General features: G+C 43.2%; 1 protein-coding gene across 1 annotated transcript in view; it reads left to right on the top strand.

The window, feature by feature from the left end:
- GPC3 (glypican 3) overlaps window positions 1–15,386 on the top strand; it is a 349,971-nt gene that overhangs the window by 265,806 nt on the left and 68,779 nt on the right. Inside the window, exon 4 of the mRNA XM_077760811.1 lies at window positions 1,790–1,915. Coding sequence (XP_077616937.1) covers window positions 1,790–1,915 — 126 coding nt within the window. The remainder of the gene's footprint in view (window positions 1–1,789; window positions 1,916–15,386) is intronic.

Below are 15,386 nucleotides of genomic sequence, written 5' to 3'. Positions count from 1 at the left end.
GCATTGCCATGAGTTCAATTTTTCTTCCCATGTGCTATCTTAGTGTTTGGAGGTAGGAGGAGGCCTAAGGGAAACTCTTTCATTAAAGAGCAGGCCGTCACCTGCCCCCCACCCCATAGACTAATGGCCATATTCCATTTCCTCATGGAGTGGGGGGAGTTACTCAGCCTCGGCCTTTACTCTTTCAGTTTCCACTCTTGGGAACTGTATTATTACCTTGTAAAACAGAGCATCTCTCCTATTAGCGTTAATTGAACCCATCTTTTTCCTGTTAGAAACTATAATGTTGACTTTTATTTTCAGAGTCCTGTATTGAGCCTCTTCCACTTTCGAGGGTGATGGAGCTCAGCCCCCAGAAGTAGGCTGCGAGGGTGTTCGAGCATAGCAGGAGGCAACTGTTGGGGCGTCAAGAGTTATATACATCCCAGTGCCCTTTCTCGAGCTGTTCTGCCCATCACCCTGGCTTTTCCATGCCCCTAGCCTTTGTGAAGATGTGCTGAGTATTATAAGCGTGCTCTCTCTTCCAAATCATCAGTTGAAATGAATCGTTTTATCGTAACAAAGTGGAAAAATGCAAGAAAAGAGTTTCTACCAGTCTTCCTCTTTTGGCCAGATTGGAGAATAAGCCCCAGAAGGCATTTCTGGGCTCAGGACTCCCACACCAAATGTCCTCTCCAAATGAGAGGCCTCTGGCTCCTCCAGAGGCCTATATATCAGGCCAGTCCATTCTTAGCCTGGAGACAGTATTGAATAATTACTCCACTGCCAGCAAATTCCCTGGCCAGAGTCTCCGAAAACTTAGTAGAGACTCAAGATAGACTTGATTACGAAGAACGCTTTAACTTCCTTTTTTTCAGCAACATTGCTTTAGAAAAATAAAGAGTATTTTATTTTTGTTTGTTTACCATCGGGCATCTATTGTATAGATATTTTAATATTTCTTTATAAACATATCCACATCTCTTCAGTCTGTAGGGTCTTATTTTGTGTGTCCCTGTACATCGGAAACAAAATAATAGGCCAAAAATGTTGCTGGGTAGTGTGTGTATATGTGTTGATACATATTTGTGTATATAAAGTGCTCACTCTCTCCTCCTCTCTCTCCCTCCCTCCTCAAGGCACACATTTGTCTTATATGTAAAATAAAAGCCAAAGCAAATAACTAATGAAACATACTAGGACCCACTCCCTCCTGTCTCCCCTCCACCCATAGGAACCACAATAAACACACAAAGAACAAAGAAACCTTCCTCCTCTAGCAGATGTGAGTTTCTCTGACTATATTGTCGGGAGAATTTCATAGAGCGTACACTGCTCTGAGCACCCTGCAATTCTGATCTGCAACTATTAGCCTGCGCCTATATGGAAAGGGGCCATCTCTAGGGTAATAGCATTGTAAATTACAATCAATGCACTCAATTACACCCAGAAACCAAAAGAGATGTAGTGCTCCAGTGTGCCTTGTTATCAGCACCTTTGAGAATGTAGGTAACAGCATTCTGAACAAACAATGGAAGCCGAACATGCTAGAAAATGAACGCTGGAATTAAATCATCCTTCTGATAGGAGAGGCACCTTATATGGCAAACAACTTTTTTCCCCCTAATATCATTTTATTGATTTTTTTTTTAAACTAAATTGTGGCCTTGCAGCCAAGAATGTCTTTTAAAATCATTTATGGCTCTAATCAGCTTGGCAGAGCCTTTCTGTCATGCTGATAAGGAAATTAAACTTTTCTCATACTGGGTTTACTTGCCTCTTATGCACAGATGTTTTCTTTTTCTTTCAGGGAACTAATTCAGAAGTTGAAATCTTTCATCAGCTTCTATAGTGCTTTGCCTGGCTACGTCTGCAGCCACAGCCCTGTGGCTGAAAACGACACTCTTTGCTGGAATGGACAAGAACTCGTGGAGAGGTAACCTTTTTTGAACGTTAAATAGCGTAGTATTTGCGGAGGAATCATATATGTTCATCTCAAGGTTAGTTATGCCTTCTCTCTACCTTCAATAATTACAGGAAAAAAATCCTAGGAGAAACATTCACGTGGCCTTCCGTGGTATGCCAGATGCTGTCTATAACCTATAGCCCTTACAAAATTTACAAACTTTGAAGCATGTAGAAAACTGTGTATTCAGGGACATTTTACAAGGTGTGGAGCATAAAACAACTTTGGCTTCTTCCATCTCCTCATTATGTGGACCCTTATTTATTTATTGGTCTGAGGAAATCACATACATACTAATAGCTATCATTTAGTGAGAGTTAACGGCGTATTAAGCGCCATGCTAAGTGCTTGTCTGTATTAACTCTTTATCCTTACACCAGTCCTCTGAAACAAATGCCATGACTTTCCCCCGTATTATAGAGGGAGATGGAGAAAGGAACAATAGGGAGGGAAAGAGGCGCCTGGGTGGCTCAGTCGGTTGGGCAGCCGACTTGGGCTCAGGTCATGATCTCATGGTTCGTGGGTTTGCGCCCCGCGTCGGGCTCTGTGCTGACAGCTAGCTCAGAGCCTGGATCCTGCTTCGGATTCTGTGTCTCCCTCTCTCTCTGACCGTCCCCTGTTCACGCTGTCTCTCTCTCTCTCAGAAATAAATTTTAAAAACCATTTAAAAAAATAAAAGAATAGGGAGGGAAAGAGGAGTATCATTTTATCAAGCGGTTTTGCTGGAATGGTTGATCACTGAGTGTTAATATAATCTGTGCTAACATCTGTCATCTGTGAAGAATTTGATCGTCACCGGAAAGGAAGGACTATTTATTCAGCAAATATTTACTGAGCACCTTCTAAGTGCCAGTCATGTTGAAGTGAACAAAACAGACAAAATTTCCAGTCCTGATGGACGTTTCATTCTAGAATGCTCATGGCATTCCCAACCTCCCTTGCTTCACATGTGTAAGGAACAGTTTGGGATTAAGGGACAAAATTAGGAGGGGGAGAATACTTAGGAAACCACATGGAGCTGATGAACATGCTTCCAGAACTATCTATATCAGTGGTAGCATCTTGTAGAGGAGAATACAGAAGATACTGGAACTCAAGTTCTGAATCTTTTACTAATGAGTTGCTTAATCTAGGGCAAATGACTTCCTCTCTCTGAACTTTGGTTTCCCCATCTAAAAAGTGAGATGGTTGGATTAGAGTCCTTCTGCTCTGGCAGTCTATGGGGTTTTTTCCTTACCCATTCATTCATTCATTCATTCATTCAAACATTTATGTTTTGAGATCCCATGGATTAGGTACCAAGTTAATGCTAGGGATACGAGGGTGAAGACAGGCAAGTTACTTGCTTTGAGGAGCTTACAGTCTAGTGGGGACCAACATCAGAACAGGTCATGCTGCTAAACGAAATGACTTAACAATGTGATGTAATGGACAGAGGAAGGCTTTGGAGCCAGACGAGCTTGGATTTGTATCTCTGTCCTGCTACTTACGGTGTGGGGTCATGGGTGAGTCACTTAACCTCGACAGTCCCAAGGTCCTCTTCCGTAAGGGATGGGCATCTCACAGGGCTGTTACAACTATTAGGTGAGGTCATGAATGTAAAGTCCCTAGCCGACTGGCCAGTTCAATCCATGTTTCTTCTCTTCCTTCTCCCTTTCTCCCTTCCCTCTCTACCCCCTCTTCCCAAGCGCATGCCTGAAAACAGCTTATTTCTCAACTAAGTCGTGTTACTGACCTGGGACAGTGAGAATGAGGTGCTAATGAGACTGAAGTTGCACACCACCCTGGATGAGTCATTGAACTTGCAGGGAGACTGACTTCCCTCCAGCAAATGTGAATCGGGCTAAAGGGACTCATGGCCCCACACATCCATTCCACTCTGGAGAAATCGTGCATATTTATCATCCTAAAAGCTCATCAGGTTCTAAGGAAAATCATGAAAATGTACTTAACTGTTATGATATTTTTTTAAGCGTCAGAGAAAAGCCATTGGTATTTGGCTTTATAAAATGCAGATGCTTTAAAACAGGTGTAATCAATATAATCCTTAAAAAAGAAAATGCCCACAGGTGAAATATGTGGTTCTTGCATAAGCTTCATGAGAAACCATCCCAGTGATTTACCCACTGGTATGCTAATAGGGTGAAAATGAATAATTCCTGAATACTGATTTGTTTTAAGCAGCGTATCTTGTAATTCTGGTCTGTTATTTTTAAAAAAAAGTTTTAAATATATATTTATTTTTGAGACGGGGGGGGAGACAGAGCACAAGCCAGGGAGAGGCAGAGAGAGAGAGAGGGAGACACATTCTGAAGCAGGCTCCGCACAGAGCTTGACACAGGGCTCAAACTCACAAACTGTGAGATCATGACCTGGGCCGAAGTAAGGCGCTTAACCTACTGAAGCCACCCAGGCCCCCCTGTTCTTTTTTTTTTTTTTTTTAATATTTTTATTTATTTCTAGGAGAGAGAGGGAGAGAGACAGCGTGAGCAGGGGAGGGTCAGAGAGAGAGGGAGACACAGACTCCAAAATAGGCTCCAGGCTCTGAGCTGGCAGTCAGCACAGAGCCCGACGCGGGGCTGGAACCCACAAACTGTGAGATCATGACCTAAGCGAAAGTGGGACGCCTAACCGACTAAGCCACCCAGGCGCCCCTGTTCTTTTTTTTTTTAATACACTTTATTTTTTAAATGTTTATTTATTTTGAGAGAGCGAGCGAGAAAGAGAGAAGGCAAGCATCAGAGGGGCAGAGAGAGAGGGAGAGAGAGAATTCCAAGCAGGCTCCTCACTGACAGCACAGAGCCCAATGCAGGGCTCAGTCTCATGAACAGTAGGATCACAACCTGAGCCAAAATCAAGAGTCGGATGCTTAAACGACTAAGCCACCCAGGCACCCCCAACCATGGTCTGTTCTTAAAGAGGAAAATTTAGTTGACAATACAATTATTTGTTAATGTATTCATTCATTTATTTACTCATTTAACAAATATTTGAGCACCTACAATATATCAAGTGCTAATATTGGTTTCCGTACTGTTGTGTTTGTTTAAGGCCAATGCTGTAATCCTGATGGATACATCTCCTATTGCTCTTCAAGAAAAACAAAATCAGATGATCCAGTTTTAGTTAATTCAAAAGAATTTCTTCCCAGGCCTATGTTTTTTGAATCAGTGGGATTTTTTTCTAAAGTTTATTTTATTTATTTTGAGAGAGAGAGAAAGAGAGAGCGTGCGCACCAGCACACATGAGCGGGGTAGGGGCAGAGAGAGAGGGAGAGGAATCCCAAGCAGGCTCCATGCTTCGCACAGAGCCTGAGGTGGGGCTCAGTCCCATGCCCGTGAGCTCATGACCTGAGCCGAAATCAAGAGTGAGATGCTCAGTCAACTGAGCCACCCAGGTGCCCTGGTGGGATTTAGAAAAAAAAAAAAAAATTTAACTTTGTTTATTCATTTTGAGAAACACTGAGCATGAGCTGGGGAGGGGCAGAAAGAGAGGGAGAGAAAGAATCAAAAACAGGCTCTGCACATGGAGCCTAATGTGGGGCTCGATCTCACAAACTGCAAGATCATGACCTGAGCTGAAATCAAGAGTCTGCCACTTAATCTACTGAGCCACTCAGTTGCCCCTGCAGTGAGATTTTTTTAAATGGAATTTTGCTCATATAAACTACTTCATGCTCAGTATACTTTTATAAATGATATTTCCTGAGAATCAAGAAAGTCCTCTTCTCCCAAGTGGTGGAATCCAAAGCCTCCTAAATTGGAATGAGTCTAAAAATTAGTGAAATGTACTTTTGCACCATTAAAAGAACTATGTTAACTGAAGTTCTTTTTTTTAATTTGCTAGTTTTAAATATCTCAGGGTATCAAACAAAATAATAACAGAAAACAAACAGTATCAAGAAAAGCTATTATTCCAAACCCCTATTTATACTTCTGAAAAGTCTGTTGCTTGAAAACAACTTTCATTGTTGACATGTGCTATCTAGGGAGGGAGGGAAGGAAGGAAGGTTCGTCGAGAGGGAGGGAGAAAGGAAGGAAGGAAATCAAACATATTTGCAGACAGTAGAAGAGTAATATAATCCAGGAAGTGACTCTTTCTTGATTAGTAACCTCAGGTTATAATTAACCTATACTTAAATTACTGACCTAGTGCTATGATTGGACTAGGGAATAGTGTCAAAGTAGATTTTTTTTTTTTAAAAATTACTCAAGAATATACATTTAATAGTACAGCGTTCTGTAGCCCGAGGAAATGTGTGCCCTCCATTTGTACCATTTATAAAGATTAGCTGCACACTGCACGTCTCACCTATAGTGAAACCTCTTTCCAGAGCTTTCTTTGAATTTCCCATTTCACTTAGTCTTAAGTAACAGTTACCACTTCATATGGTCAAATCCGTTGTAACCTTGTTATCATTACTGGTTGGGTTTGTATTCCTTTCCATGCATTTTACTTTTAGTCAGGAAAATTTATGAAAATCGAGGATCCTGAGAGGAAACAAGACTTGTCAGTAAAGACACCTGATTGAAAGGAACATATTGATACTACAGAAAATATGGATCAATATCCACGTCAGCTGGGTTGTCAGAGCCGTTTATACCCTCCCTCTATGCGAGTACAAACAGACTACTCAGCTTTTAAAGAGTTTAGTCCACTGTTTCTCTAAGTATAGTCACATCCTTTCTACCATTAGCTCTTATGAAACCAATCCATTAAAACATGAATGAAGAGAATGTCTCCACAGATCTAGTCCAAGGGAGTACCGCATAAGCCTGTTATTTGTCCTTCTGACCTCCCCACCACAACCACCCCACACCCCATCTTGGATCGAGATAAACATTGGCTTCTGGGGTTTAGCAGAGAGCTCTTGGAATCAGTGAACTTGGCTCATGAGAGGGTACACTCTTTCATCTGAGCTACCGTGTATCCTATAGGCAAAGCTTTTGTACAACTGCCAGAGGCAGAAAATCCTCCATCTTTTGCCTTTGTGGAACTACAGAGAATTTCAGTTAGAGAATCTCTAGGACCAAGAGAAGCATAAAGGATCCCATGGGAGTAAGTTAACACTGGCTCTAACCACAGGTAAACATCGGCTTTGCCTGAATTGGCGCTGAAGATACCTGTATGAAGAGTGAGCACTGTAGTAGATACATCCTCATACACCGTTTCAGAACCGTTAGGCGCAATATCTGGATCACGGACTAAAATTTTCATTCTTCTTCCAGATGGTTTGACACCCTCTGGAAGGTAAAGCCCGTTGTTTGTCTTTAAATTAGTGTAACAGGAACTACTTGAACTGATACATGTTCAAAAACTGCTAGTTAGACAAAAGTGCTATGTTGTCTGTACATTTAGCGTCTGATCATTCAGGTTCATCCAACAAAGACTGAACACTTCTCATACACTGGGCCCCGTGGGGCGTAGTGATCAGTAGAATCCAGGGCCTGCTTGTGGTGAGGAGTTTACAGCTTAACAAGAAGCAGTCCAGGGAGAGTTCCCCCTCGAAGTGTCAAAACACAGGCTCCACGCCTGTGTGTGTAATTGAGGTGAAATTCACATAACATAAAATCAACCAGTCTAGAGTATACAGTTCAGGGGCATTTTGTACATACATGATGTGGTATAATTACTACCTCTGTCTAGTTTTAGGACTTTTGCTTCGCTCCAAAGAGAGAGCTTGTACTCATTACCAGTCATTCTCCATTCCCCCCTTCCCCCAGCGCGTGGCAAGCAAGCACCAGTCTGCTTTCTGTCTCTTTGGATTTACCTATTCTGGGTGTTCCATATAAATAGACCCATTTACGTAGCATAAAGTTTTTAGGGTTCATCTTCGTTGCAGCGTGTATCAGTACTTAATTCCTTTTTATGGCCAAATAATAGTTCACTGTCTGGATATACCACATTTTGTTTATCCACTGTCATCAGGTGTCCACCCGTGTTCACGTGAACCCTGAGCAACTACAGCTCTCTGAGGTTTCTCCTACCTCCTCTGGATTCCATGTGGCTCACCCTTAACCTTGAGGATGGGGCAGCCAAATCTTCAGGCCTCCCAGCCCCATTGTCTTTGACCAGCACCTGAATGCTAGCCTCTCCTTCACCTCTCCTCCATATACCCCTTTACAGTTATTCTTCTGAGTGTTTTTTCTCAGCCGTATGTGTGTGCTCTAGTAGCTTCTCCTACAATCGGCACACCTCCCATAGGGTTTTATGCTTTCCTAGTGATTTTGAGACTTAGCAGTTCTGTATATAAAATACTTGTACTTCGTGGCATGATATCTTAGTCCCCTTTGTGATCCGGTCCTGGCAGGTCTCGCTCCTTGTCGTGTTGCTGGGCCAGTTGGGCCTGGATCCATGTCCGCTCCTGAATATTGCTGTTATCTTCTTGACAGTTCCACATAGCCACTTCTGCATATAATACATCGGTATCCATTTTGTGTGTTCTCAGGACGACTCTGGGACTCCCAGTAGTGTACGTGAGGCACCTGGCATTAGTGAATATACTCCCCGAGATGAGCCTCCTCTCCCTCCTCCATGATCTTACCTCCCGTTTCACCTGAGAAATTAAAACACACACAAAGCACACACACATACCGTGTGTGTGATGCACCCTTATTTCCACTGATGAGACAAATCTTCCAGTGTTCACCACGCCTCTTCAGAATTTCTCTGCTTAGTTACAAAGGCCAACGCAGGAGTATATGAAGCAATTATTTTCGTTTTCAAGGAGTTTTGTTCCTATTTCAAAACATATTGGATGTTGCAGAAAAGTAGGGTTTTCTTCTCTCTCTCTTATGCTGGTTAGATGGATAGACTGTGGCATATCAACCAGTGGGAGTGAGTGTGAGATCATCCCTTAACTCCCAATTCCTGACATATGCAATATAATTTTAAAACTGAGAGCCAAAAATGTCTTCTTTTGGCCCCTATAATCTAGGAAAGTTGAGGGAGAATAGTTTATTGTTTTCATGATGCACTTAGTTTTTAAGCTTACTTCTTTATTTTTTGAGAGAGAGAGAGCATGTGTGAGCAGGGGAAGGGCAGGGAGGGAGGGAGAGAGAGAATCCCAAGCAGGCTCCGCACTGAAAGTGCAGAGCCCGACACGGGGCTCGATCCCACAAACCACAAGATGATGACCTGAGCCGAAATCAAGAGTCAGACGCCCAATTAACTGAGCCACTCCAGCACCCCCATAATGCACTTATTTAATTTTTTCAATTTAAATTTAAGTTAGGTAACATACAGTATGTAGCTTCAGGAGTAGAACCCAGTGATTCTTATGTATGACACCCAGTGCTCATCCCAACAAGTAATCTCCTTAATGCCCATCACCCACTTAACCCATCCCCCCCACCTCCCCTACAGAAACCTTCATGTTGTTCTCTGTCTTTAAGAGTTTCTTATGGTTTGCCTCCCTCTCTGTTTTTATCTTCTTTTTCTTTCCCGTCCCCTATGTTCATCTGTTGTGTTTCTCGAATTCCACATATGAGTGAAATCATATGATATCTGTCTTTCTCTGACTTATTTTCCTTAGCATAATACACTCTAGTTCCATCCACATTGTTGCAAAGAAGATTTCATTCTTTCTCATTGCCTAGTAGTATTCCATTATATATATATGTATGTGTGTGTGTATATATATATATAATATATATATGTGTGTGTGTCTGTGTATGTATACACATACACAGACACACACATGCATACACACATACACTATGGCCTATAGGTCTTATCTTCAACTGAGCCACTCAGGCACCCCTACATAGTGTTCTTAAAATAAGTGCATTAGAGTTCCCCTTTCTCTGCATCCTTGCCAACATCTGTTGGTGGAAATGCAGAGTGGTACAGCCACTCTGGAAAACAGTATGTAGGTTCTTCAAAAAACTAAAAATAGAACTACCCTATAACCCAGCAATTGCACTACTAGGTATTTATCCAAAAGATACAAACATGCTGATTTGAAGGGGCACATGCACCCCAAAGTTTATAGCAGCGCCATCAACAATAGCCAAACTATGAAAACAGCCCAAATGACCCCTGGCAAATAGATTAAAATGTTATATAGAGAGACATATATCTATATCTATATATAGATACAACTTCGCCATCTTCAGTTTGATGGTGAAGGAATTATGTGAAGATAAGGCCACAGTGTATACATATTCAGACACACATGTACGCATGCACAGCTCATTGCAGTCACATCCAAACAGACTAGTGATATACAGCAGTTGCTATATATAGCTCCCATGCTAAAATAGATTATTTGTTATTTGGATTTTGCTTGTTTGTGTTTTAGGTTTATGTAGTGGCTTTCCTCCAGATGGCTCAAGGCAGTGTACATACAACTTTTTCTCTTCTTAAAGAATTTATTTTTATGTAATCTCTACACCCAGCATGGGGCTCAAACTCTCAACCCTGAGATCAAGAGCCACACGCTCCACACACTGAGCCGGCCAGGCTCCCCAAAGATTTTTTTTTAAGTAATCTCTATACCCATCATGGGGCTAAAGTGACAACCCCAAGATCAAGAGTCACATGCTCCACTGACCGAGCCAGACAGGGGCCCCCATTCAACTTTAAATATGGGATAGCCGATGGAAATACCGATGGGAAGGAAACATATGAGACAGACTTCAGAGCCAAGAGGAGGGGGGCACAGGAAAGAAAGTAAACAATGGATCGTGGACATAATATTCCAAGGCATTGATTCAGGTCCTGAAGTCCTTTGATTGCAAATTTGTCTAGTGACAGGCCAGACTAAAATCATGCCAAAGTCAAGGCCCAGTGGCTCTTCTCAGCAGCACCTGTCGTGATGGTTTGGGGATTAGAAACTTTAGTATGGTCTTCCGCATCCCAGCGCTCTCTTTCTGTGGCTAGTTCTTCCTTTGGCCGCTACCCCACAGAAAGCTCTGCTTACTGGTAAGAGGAGAGAATGTTCACCTGGCTCTATAGTTCTTGGTCCCCGCAGACATTTTTGGGTTTCATTTCTGCTTTAGTTTTCCTGGAAGCAGAAACATGACTCTTGGTTCTTTCTGATGTGGGGAACTGCTATGTTAGGCTGACTGCGTGCCCTAGCATGAAGGAACCGAAGTGACCCACTGCTTATTAGTACGGCAGTTCATGGCTCCTACCTTGCTTCAGGTGAGTCCAGATTAGTCATGGAGAGACTTTGAAGGAAAAATGGATCATGTAGAGAAGGCCTTGATTTGGTATAGCATGAGATACGTACGGCAGCTGAAGACTTTTTAAAATCCCGGTAAGGTAAGACAGATAAATTTGGAGTGTACCTCCATGTAATAATCCCTCTGAGATCATAGCTTTATCTCAAAAGTAGTGTTTAGTGACAGGTATTTTTCAGGACCTACTCTATGGCAATACGTGACATTTATCCCTTAAGATTATGGTGTTGCATACAGTAACTCTACATTCAGCATTGAGTGAGAAAAACCCAGCTTACCCCGCTGACTGACAGCTTAATATGGTATACCACGTCTGGGATCTGGGATGGGCTGTACCTGACCACTGTCATGTCTGAAGTAGCAGAACACCTTTTCATGGCTCAATACTGATGTCTGTAACCACCTATTAAAGACTCATGGCTTGTTACTATAAACAGATTGTGTCCTATTCGTACTTAGACCAGCCCTTCCTGTGCTCAACTGGATCAGTTCATTATATGGAGAACATTTGGAGGCCTTCAGAGCCAGTCTCAGAATATCCATATCCTCAACAAATAAATACCACCTCACAATTTCCCTTTGAAATGTGATTCTGATGGTGGGCAGGGCCAGTCTCCTCTTATGATCCTGGGTCCGTGCACCAGAGCTCTTATAGCCCAGAAGGCATAGGAGATGCGTCCATGAAGAACTATAACTGCCTTTAAGAAATTATTGACTTAACATACTAGAGCTTCTACACTCTTTACATATTATTGCTTCCTTCAAAGCAAGTGCATTGGTAGGTCATAGACTGATTATATGGATGCCACCAGTCCTCAAAACATTTTTCTACATCTTCTTTGGGAAAAGCCTTGAGGGCATATGGCCAGTCTTTGTGGCTTGTCATTTGCTCATTCTCAGCCAGCTGATCTTCAGTGGTGTAGGCTGAGGATTATAATAAGAAGGCCCCTGAGAGGTCTTACCATACATGAGCCAGGTGACGGGTGCATCTTGGGAAGAGTGCAGTCTTTAGAATGATGCAGATGGAGATTTTAATCTTGGTCTCGACACTGTGCTTCGGGCAAGGATGTCATTAGACATCAAATTCTGTTACCTGATTTGTAAGATGGGGACGATACTTACTCTACAGCATTGTTGTGAAGATGTGTTCCAGCATGCAGGCTCTGAGTAAATGATGGCTGTTGCTGATGTTATCACATCATTATAGTTCGGTCGAGCAGGCCAGGTAACTAAATGTCCAGAGCAAGGGTGAAGAAGTGTAGGCCACTCTTCCTGTAAAGGTAAACTGGATTTGGCAGAAATATCTACAAGTCTTTTGGAACCGAACTGTTGAGTGGGGTAGCTGATCAAGCATGTTCACACCATGTGGGGCCTCTTTGGAGCAAGAAGATGAAATAATGGGGCTGTTCATTTCCCATGACACTTTGGTTGGCTTCAAATGGGATTTCCAAAGAGAAGGTCCAGAAATTTTTTTTTTTTAATGTTTTATTTATTCTAGGAGAGAGAGAGAGAGACAGCATGAGCAGGGGAGGGTCAGAGAGAGAGGGAGTCACAGACTGAAACAGGCTCCAGGCTCTGAGCTGGCAGTCAGCACAGAGCCCGACGCGGGGCTCGAACCCACGAACCGCGAGATCATGACCTAAGCGAAAGTCGGACGCTTAACCGACTAAGCCACCCAGGCGCCCCTGGAAATGTTTTAAGTAATGTCAGAATCAACTGATGGACACAACACGGTTGGGGCTGTATATGTTCTGGTAGATGTTTAGGAATCTGAAATCTGTCATTACTTTATATTCACCTCCCAGAGAACATGTAAGGTAGGTGGAGAATTGATTGAAACAAGGCTGCTGGGCAGGATGAGTCTCCTGACCTTTTCCCGATAAGGCAGTTGGGCAATATCTCCTTTAACAATTCCAGTGTCGGGGCGCCTGAGTGACTCAGGCAGTTAAGCATCCAACTTGGCTCAGGTCACGATCTCACAGTTTATGAGTTCAAGCCCTGTGTCAGGCTCTGTGCTGACAGCTCAGAGCCTGGAGCCTGCTTCAGATTCTGTGTCTCCCTCTCTCTGCTCCTCTCCCCTGCTCACACTCTTTTTCTTTCTAAAAAATAAATAAATATCTAAAAATTAAAAAAAAAAAACAAAAACAATTCCCGTTTCACTACATCAGAATGCTTCTGACCTGGGGGCTCAGTAGGTTTAGCATCCAACTCTTGATTTTGGCTCAGGTCATGATCTCAGGGTGTGTGAGTTCGAGCCCCCTGTTGGGCTCTGTGCTGACAGCTCGGAGCCTGCTTGGGATTCTGTCTCCCCCTCTCTCTCTCTCTGCCCTTCCTCCCCTGCTCACGCTGTCTCTCAGAATAAACAAATAAACTTAAATGGACTAATGCTTCTGACCTCCACAAACACCTGAAACATTTTCACCCCTTACTCTGACCCAGGAGGGCTACTGCTGGTAGTCGGTTACTAAGTACCAAAGGAAACAGACTCTTGAGACTTGCTTGTGTGCAGGACAGGGAAAGATCTCTCAGGGAAGCCTTGATTGGGGAGCCTCCCATCAGTGGGCCAGCCCTTAGCACCCTCTGACCCTTTGTTGTTGTAAATGTTGCGGTGGTAGTGATTCTTTTTTTTTTTTTTAATGTTTATTTATTTAGAGAGACAGAGCATGAGCAGGGGAGCAGGGGAGGGTCAGAGAGAGAGGGAGACACAGAATCGGAAGCAGGCTCCAGGCTCTGAGTTGTCAGCACAGAGCCTGATGTGGGGCTCGAACCCACAAACTGTGAGATCATGACCTAGGCTGAAGTCGGATGCCTGACAGCCACCCAGACGCCCCACAGTGGTAGTGATTCTTGTCCCCTGCAGGGCACAGGAAGTGTCAGGCAAGTGCCGTTTCTTCCCTGCCTGTGGTCCCAGTTCTTCCCCCAGAGTACGAACTCTTGGTGGCTCCTTTAAAAGAAACTCATCTCTCCAGGTTTTGTCCTTTCTTCTTCTACTTAAACAAGGGCAAAAATACCATCTGAAGGTTTCGATAACTTTCAGTGATAGACATATAGCCAAACAGTTGGGGGTTTACAAAACGCACATGGAGGCAAATCTCAACATTACATGGCAATCATAAGACACAGTGTAGTCGTGTTTCAGCGCATAACTTTGGGATCAGCAAACACGGGTTTGGATTTCTGCTCTAGTACGCACTAGCTCTTTCTCTTCCCTGAGGCCCTGTTTGCCCATCTGTACAAAGGAGTTGATGATTTCTACCTTAATAGATTGCTGAGAGAATTCAGAGAGATTGTGAAATGCAGAGTATAGTGCCTGGAACACAGTAGGCCCTCAAGAAGTGGTAGCTATGGGGCACCTGGGTGGCTCAGTCGGTTGAGTGGCTGACTTGATTTCGGCTCAGGTCATGATCTCACCATTCGTGGGATCGAACCCCACATCTGGAGCTTTACGCAGACTCGTGGGGCTTGCTTGGGATTCTCTCTCTCTCCCTCTTTCTCTGCCCCCCTACCCTACTCGTGCTCTCTTTCTCTCTCAAAATATATAAACTGGGAAAAAAAAAAAGAACAATAACTAGTATTGCTGTTGTTCAATAAAAGAAGGCTATAAAAAGGCCCTTGTAATTCTTCACCAGAAGGCAGATGGAGCTAGGCCTCATTTTAGCTTTGTTCAATGACCCATTTCTTAATTCTTCAGGAAGCCAGCTTCACCCACTCCCTCTTATTTTTAATTTACTTCTTCTCCTTTCCGCAAAAGCAAACAAACAAAACACTCCATCTTTGGTCCCAGTTGGTGGCCATTTGAGTCCACTGGGGACCAAGCAAGAGTCACTGCAGCTAAGCATATGTACTGGGCTGGCCTTCTGCCCTTCATATTGCAGTTTATAGCAGAGAGGGTTTAAAGAGCGTCTCCTAGGATTTCTGCATGGTGCTTAACACAGGGAATCTTCCTCAACGACTTACACTAGAAACCAGGATGGGTCTAGTTGCAGGTCAGGTCAAGTTGCCCAAGGCTCTAATGTCCTTTTTGTCATCCTTGGCTTAACCTTTTTGGAAAAGGAGAGAGATCATTAAAATCAGTTGTGATTTCCCTGTTTCTCAAGCCAATGAATTTTATTCTTTTACATGACCATGGCTTTGATCCTTGGGTTTGTCGTTCTTATAATGAAGTTTCATTCCCCCACAAAGAAAACCTTTTAATTTGTAGCTCCTGTGTCACGGGAGCTTTCTACTCTTAAAAACCACCCAGACCATGAAAACTT

The sequence above is a fragment of the Crocuta crocuta genome, unplaced genomic scaffold (assembly GCF_008692635.1).
Source record: "Crocuta crocuta isolate KB4526 unplaced genomic scaffold, BGI_CrCroc_1.0 scaffold475, whole genome shotgun sequence".
In the NCBI taxonomy this organism is placed as follows: domain Eukaryota; kingdom Metazoa; phylum Chordata; class Mammalia; order Carnivora; family Hyaenidae; genus Crocuta; species Crocuta crocuta.
The sequence above is the reverse complement of the archived record's forward strand: the minus strand, read 5'-3'. Positions and strand labels throughout refer to the sequence as shown.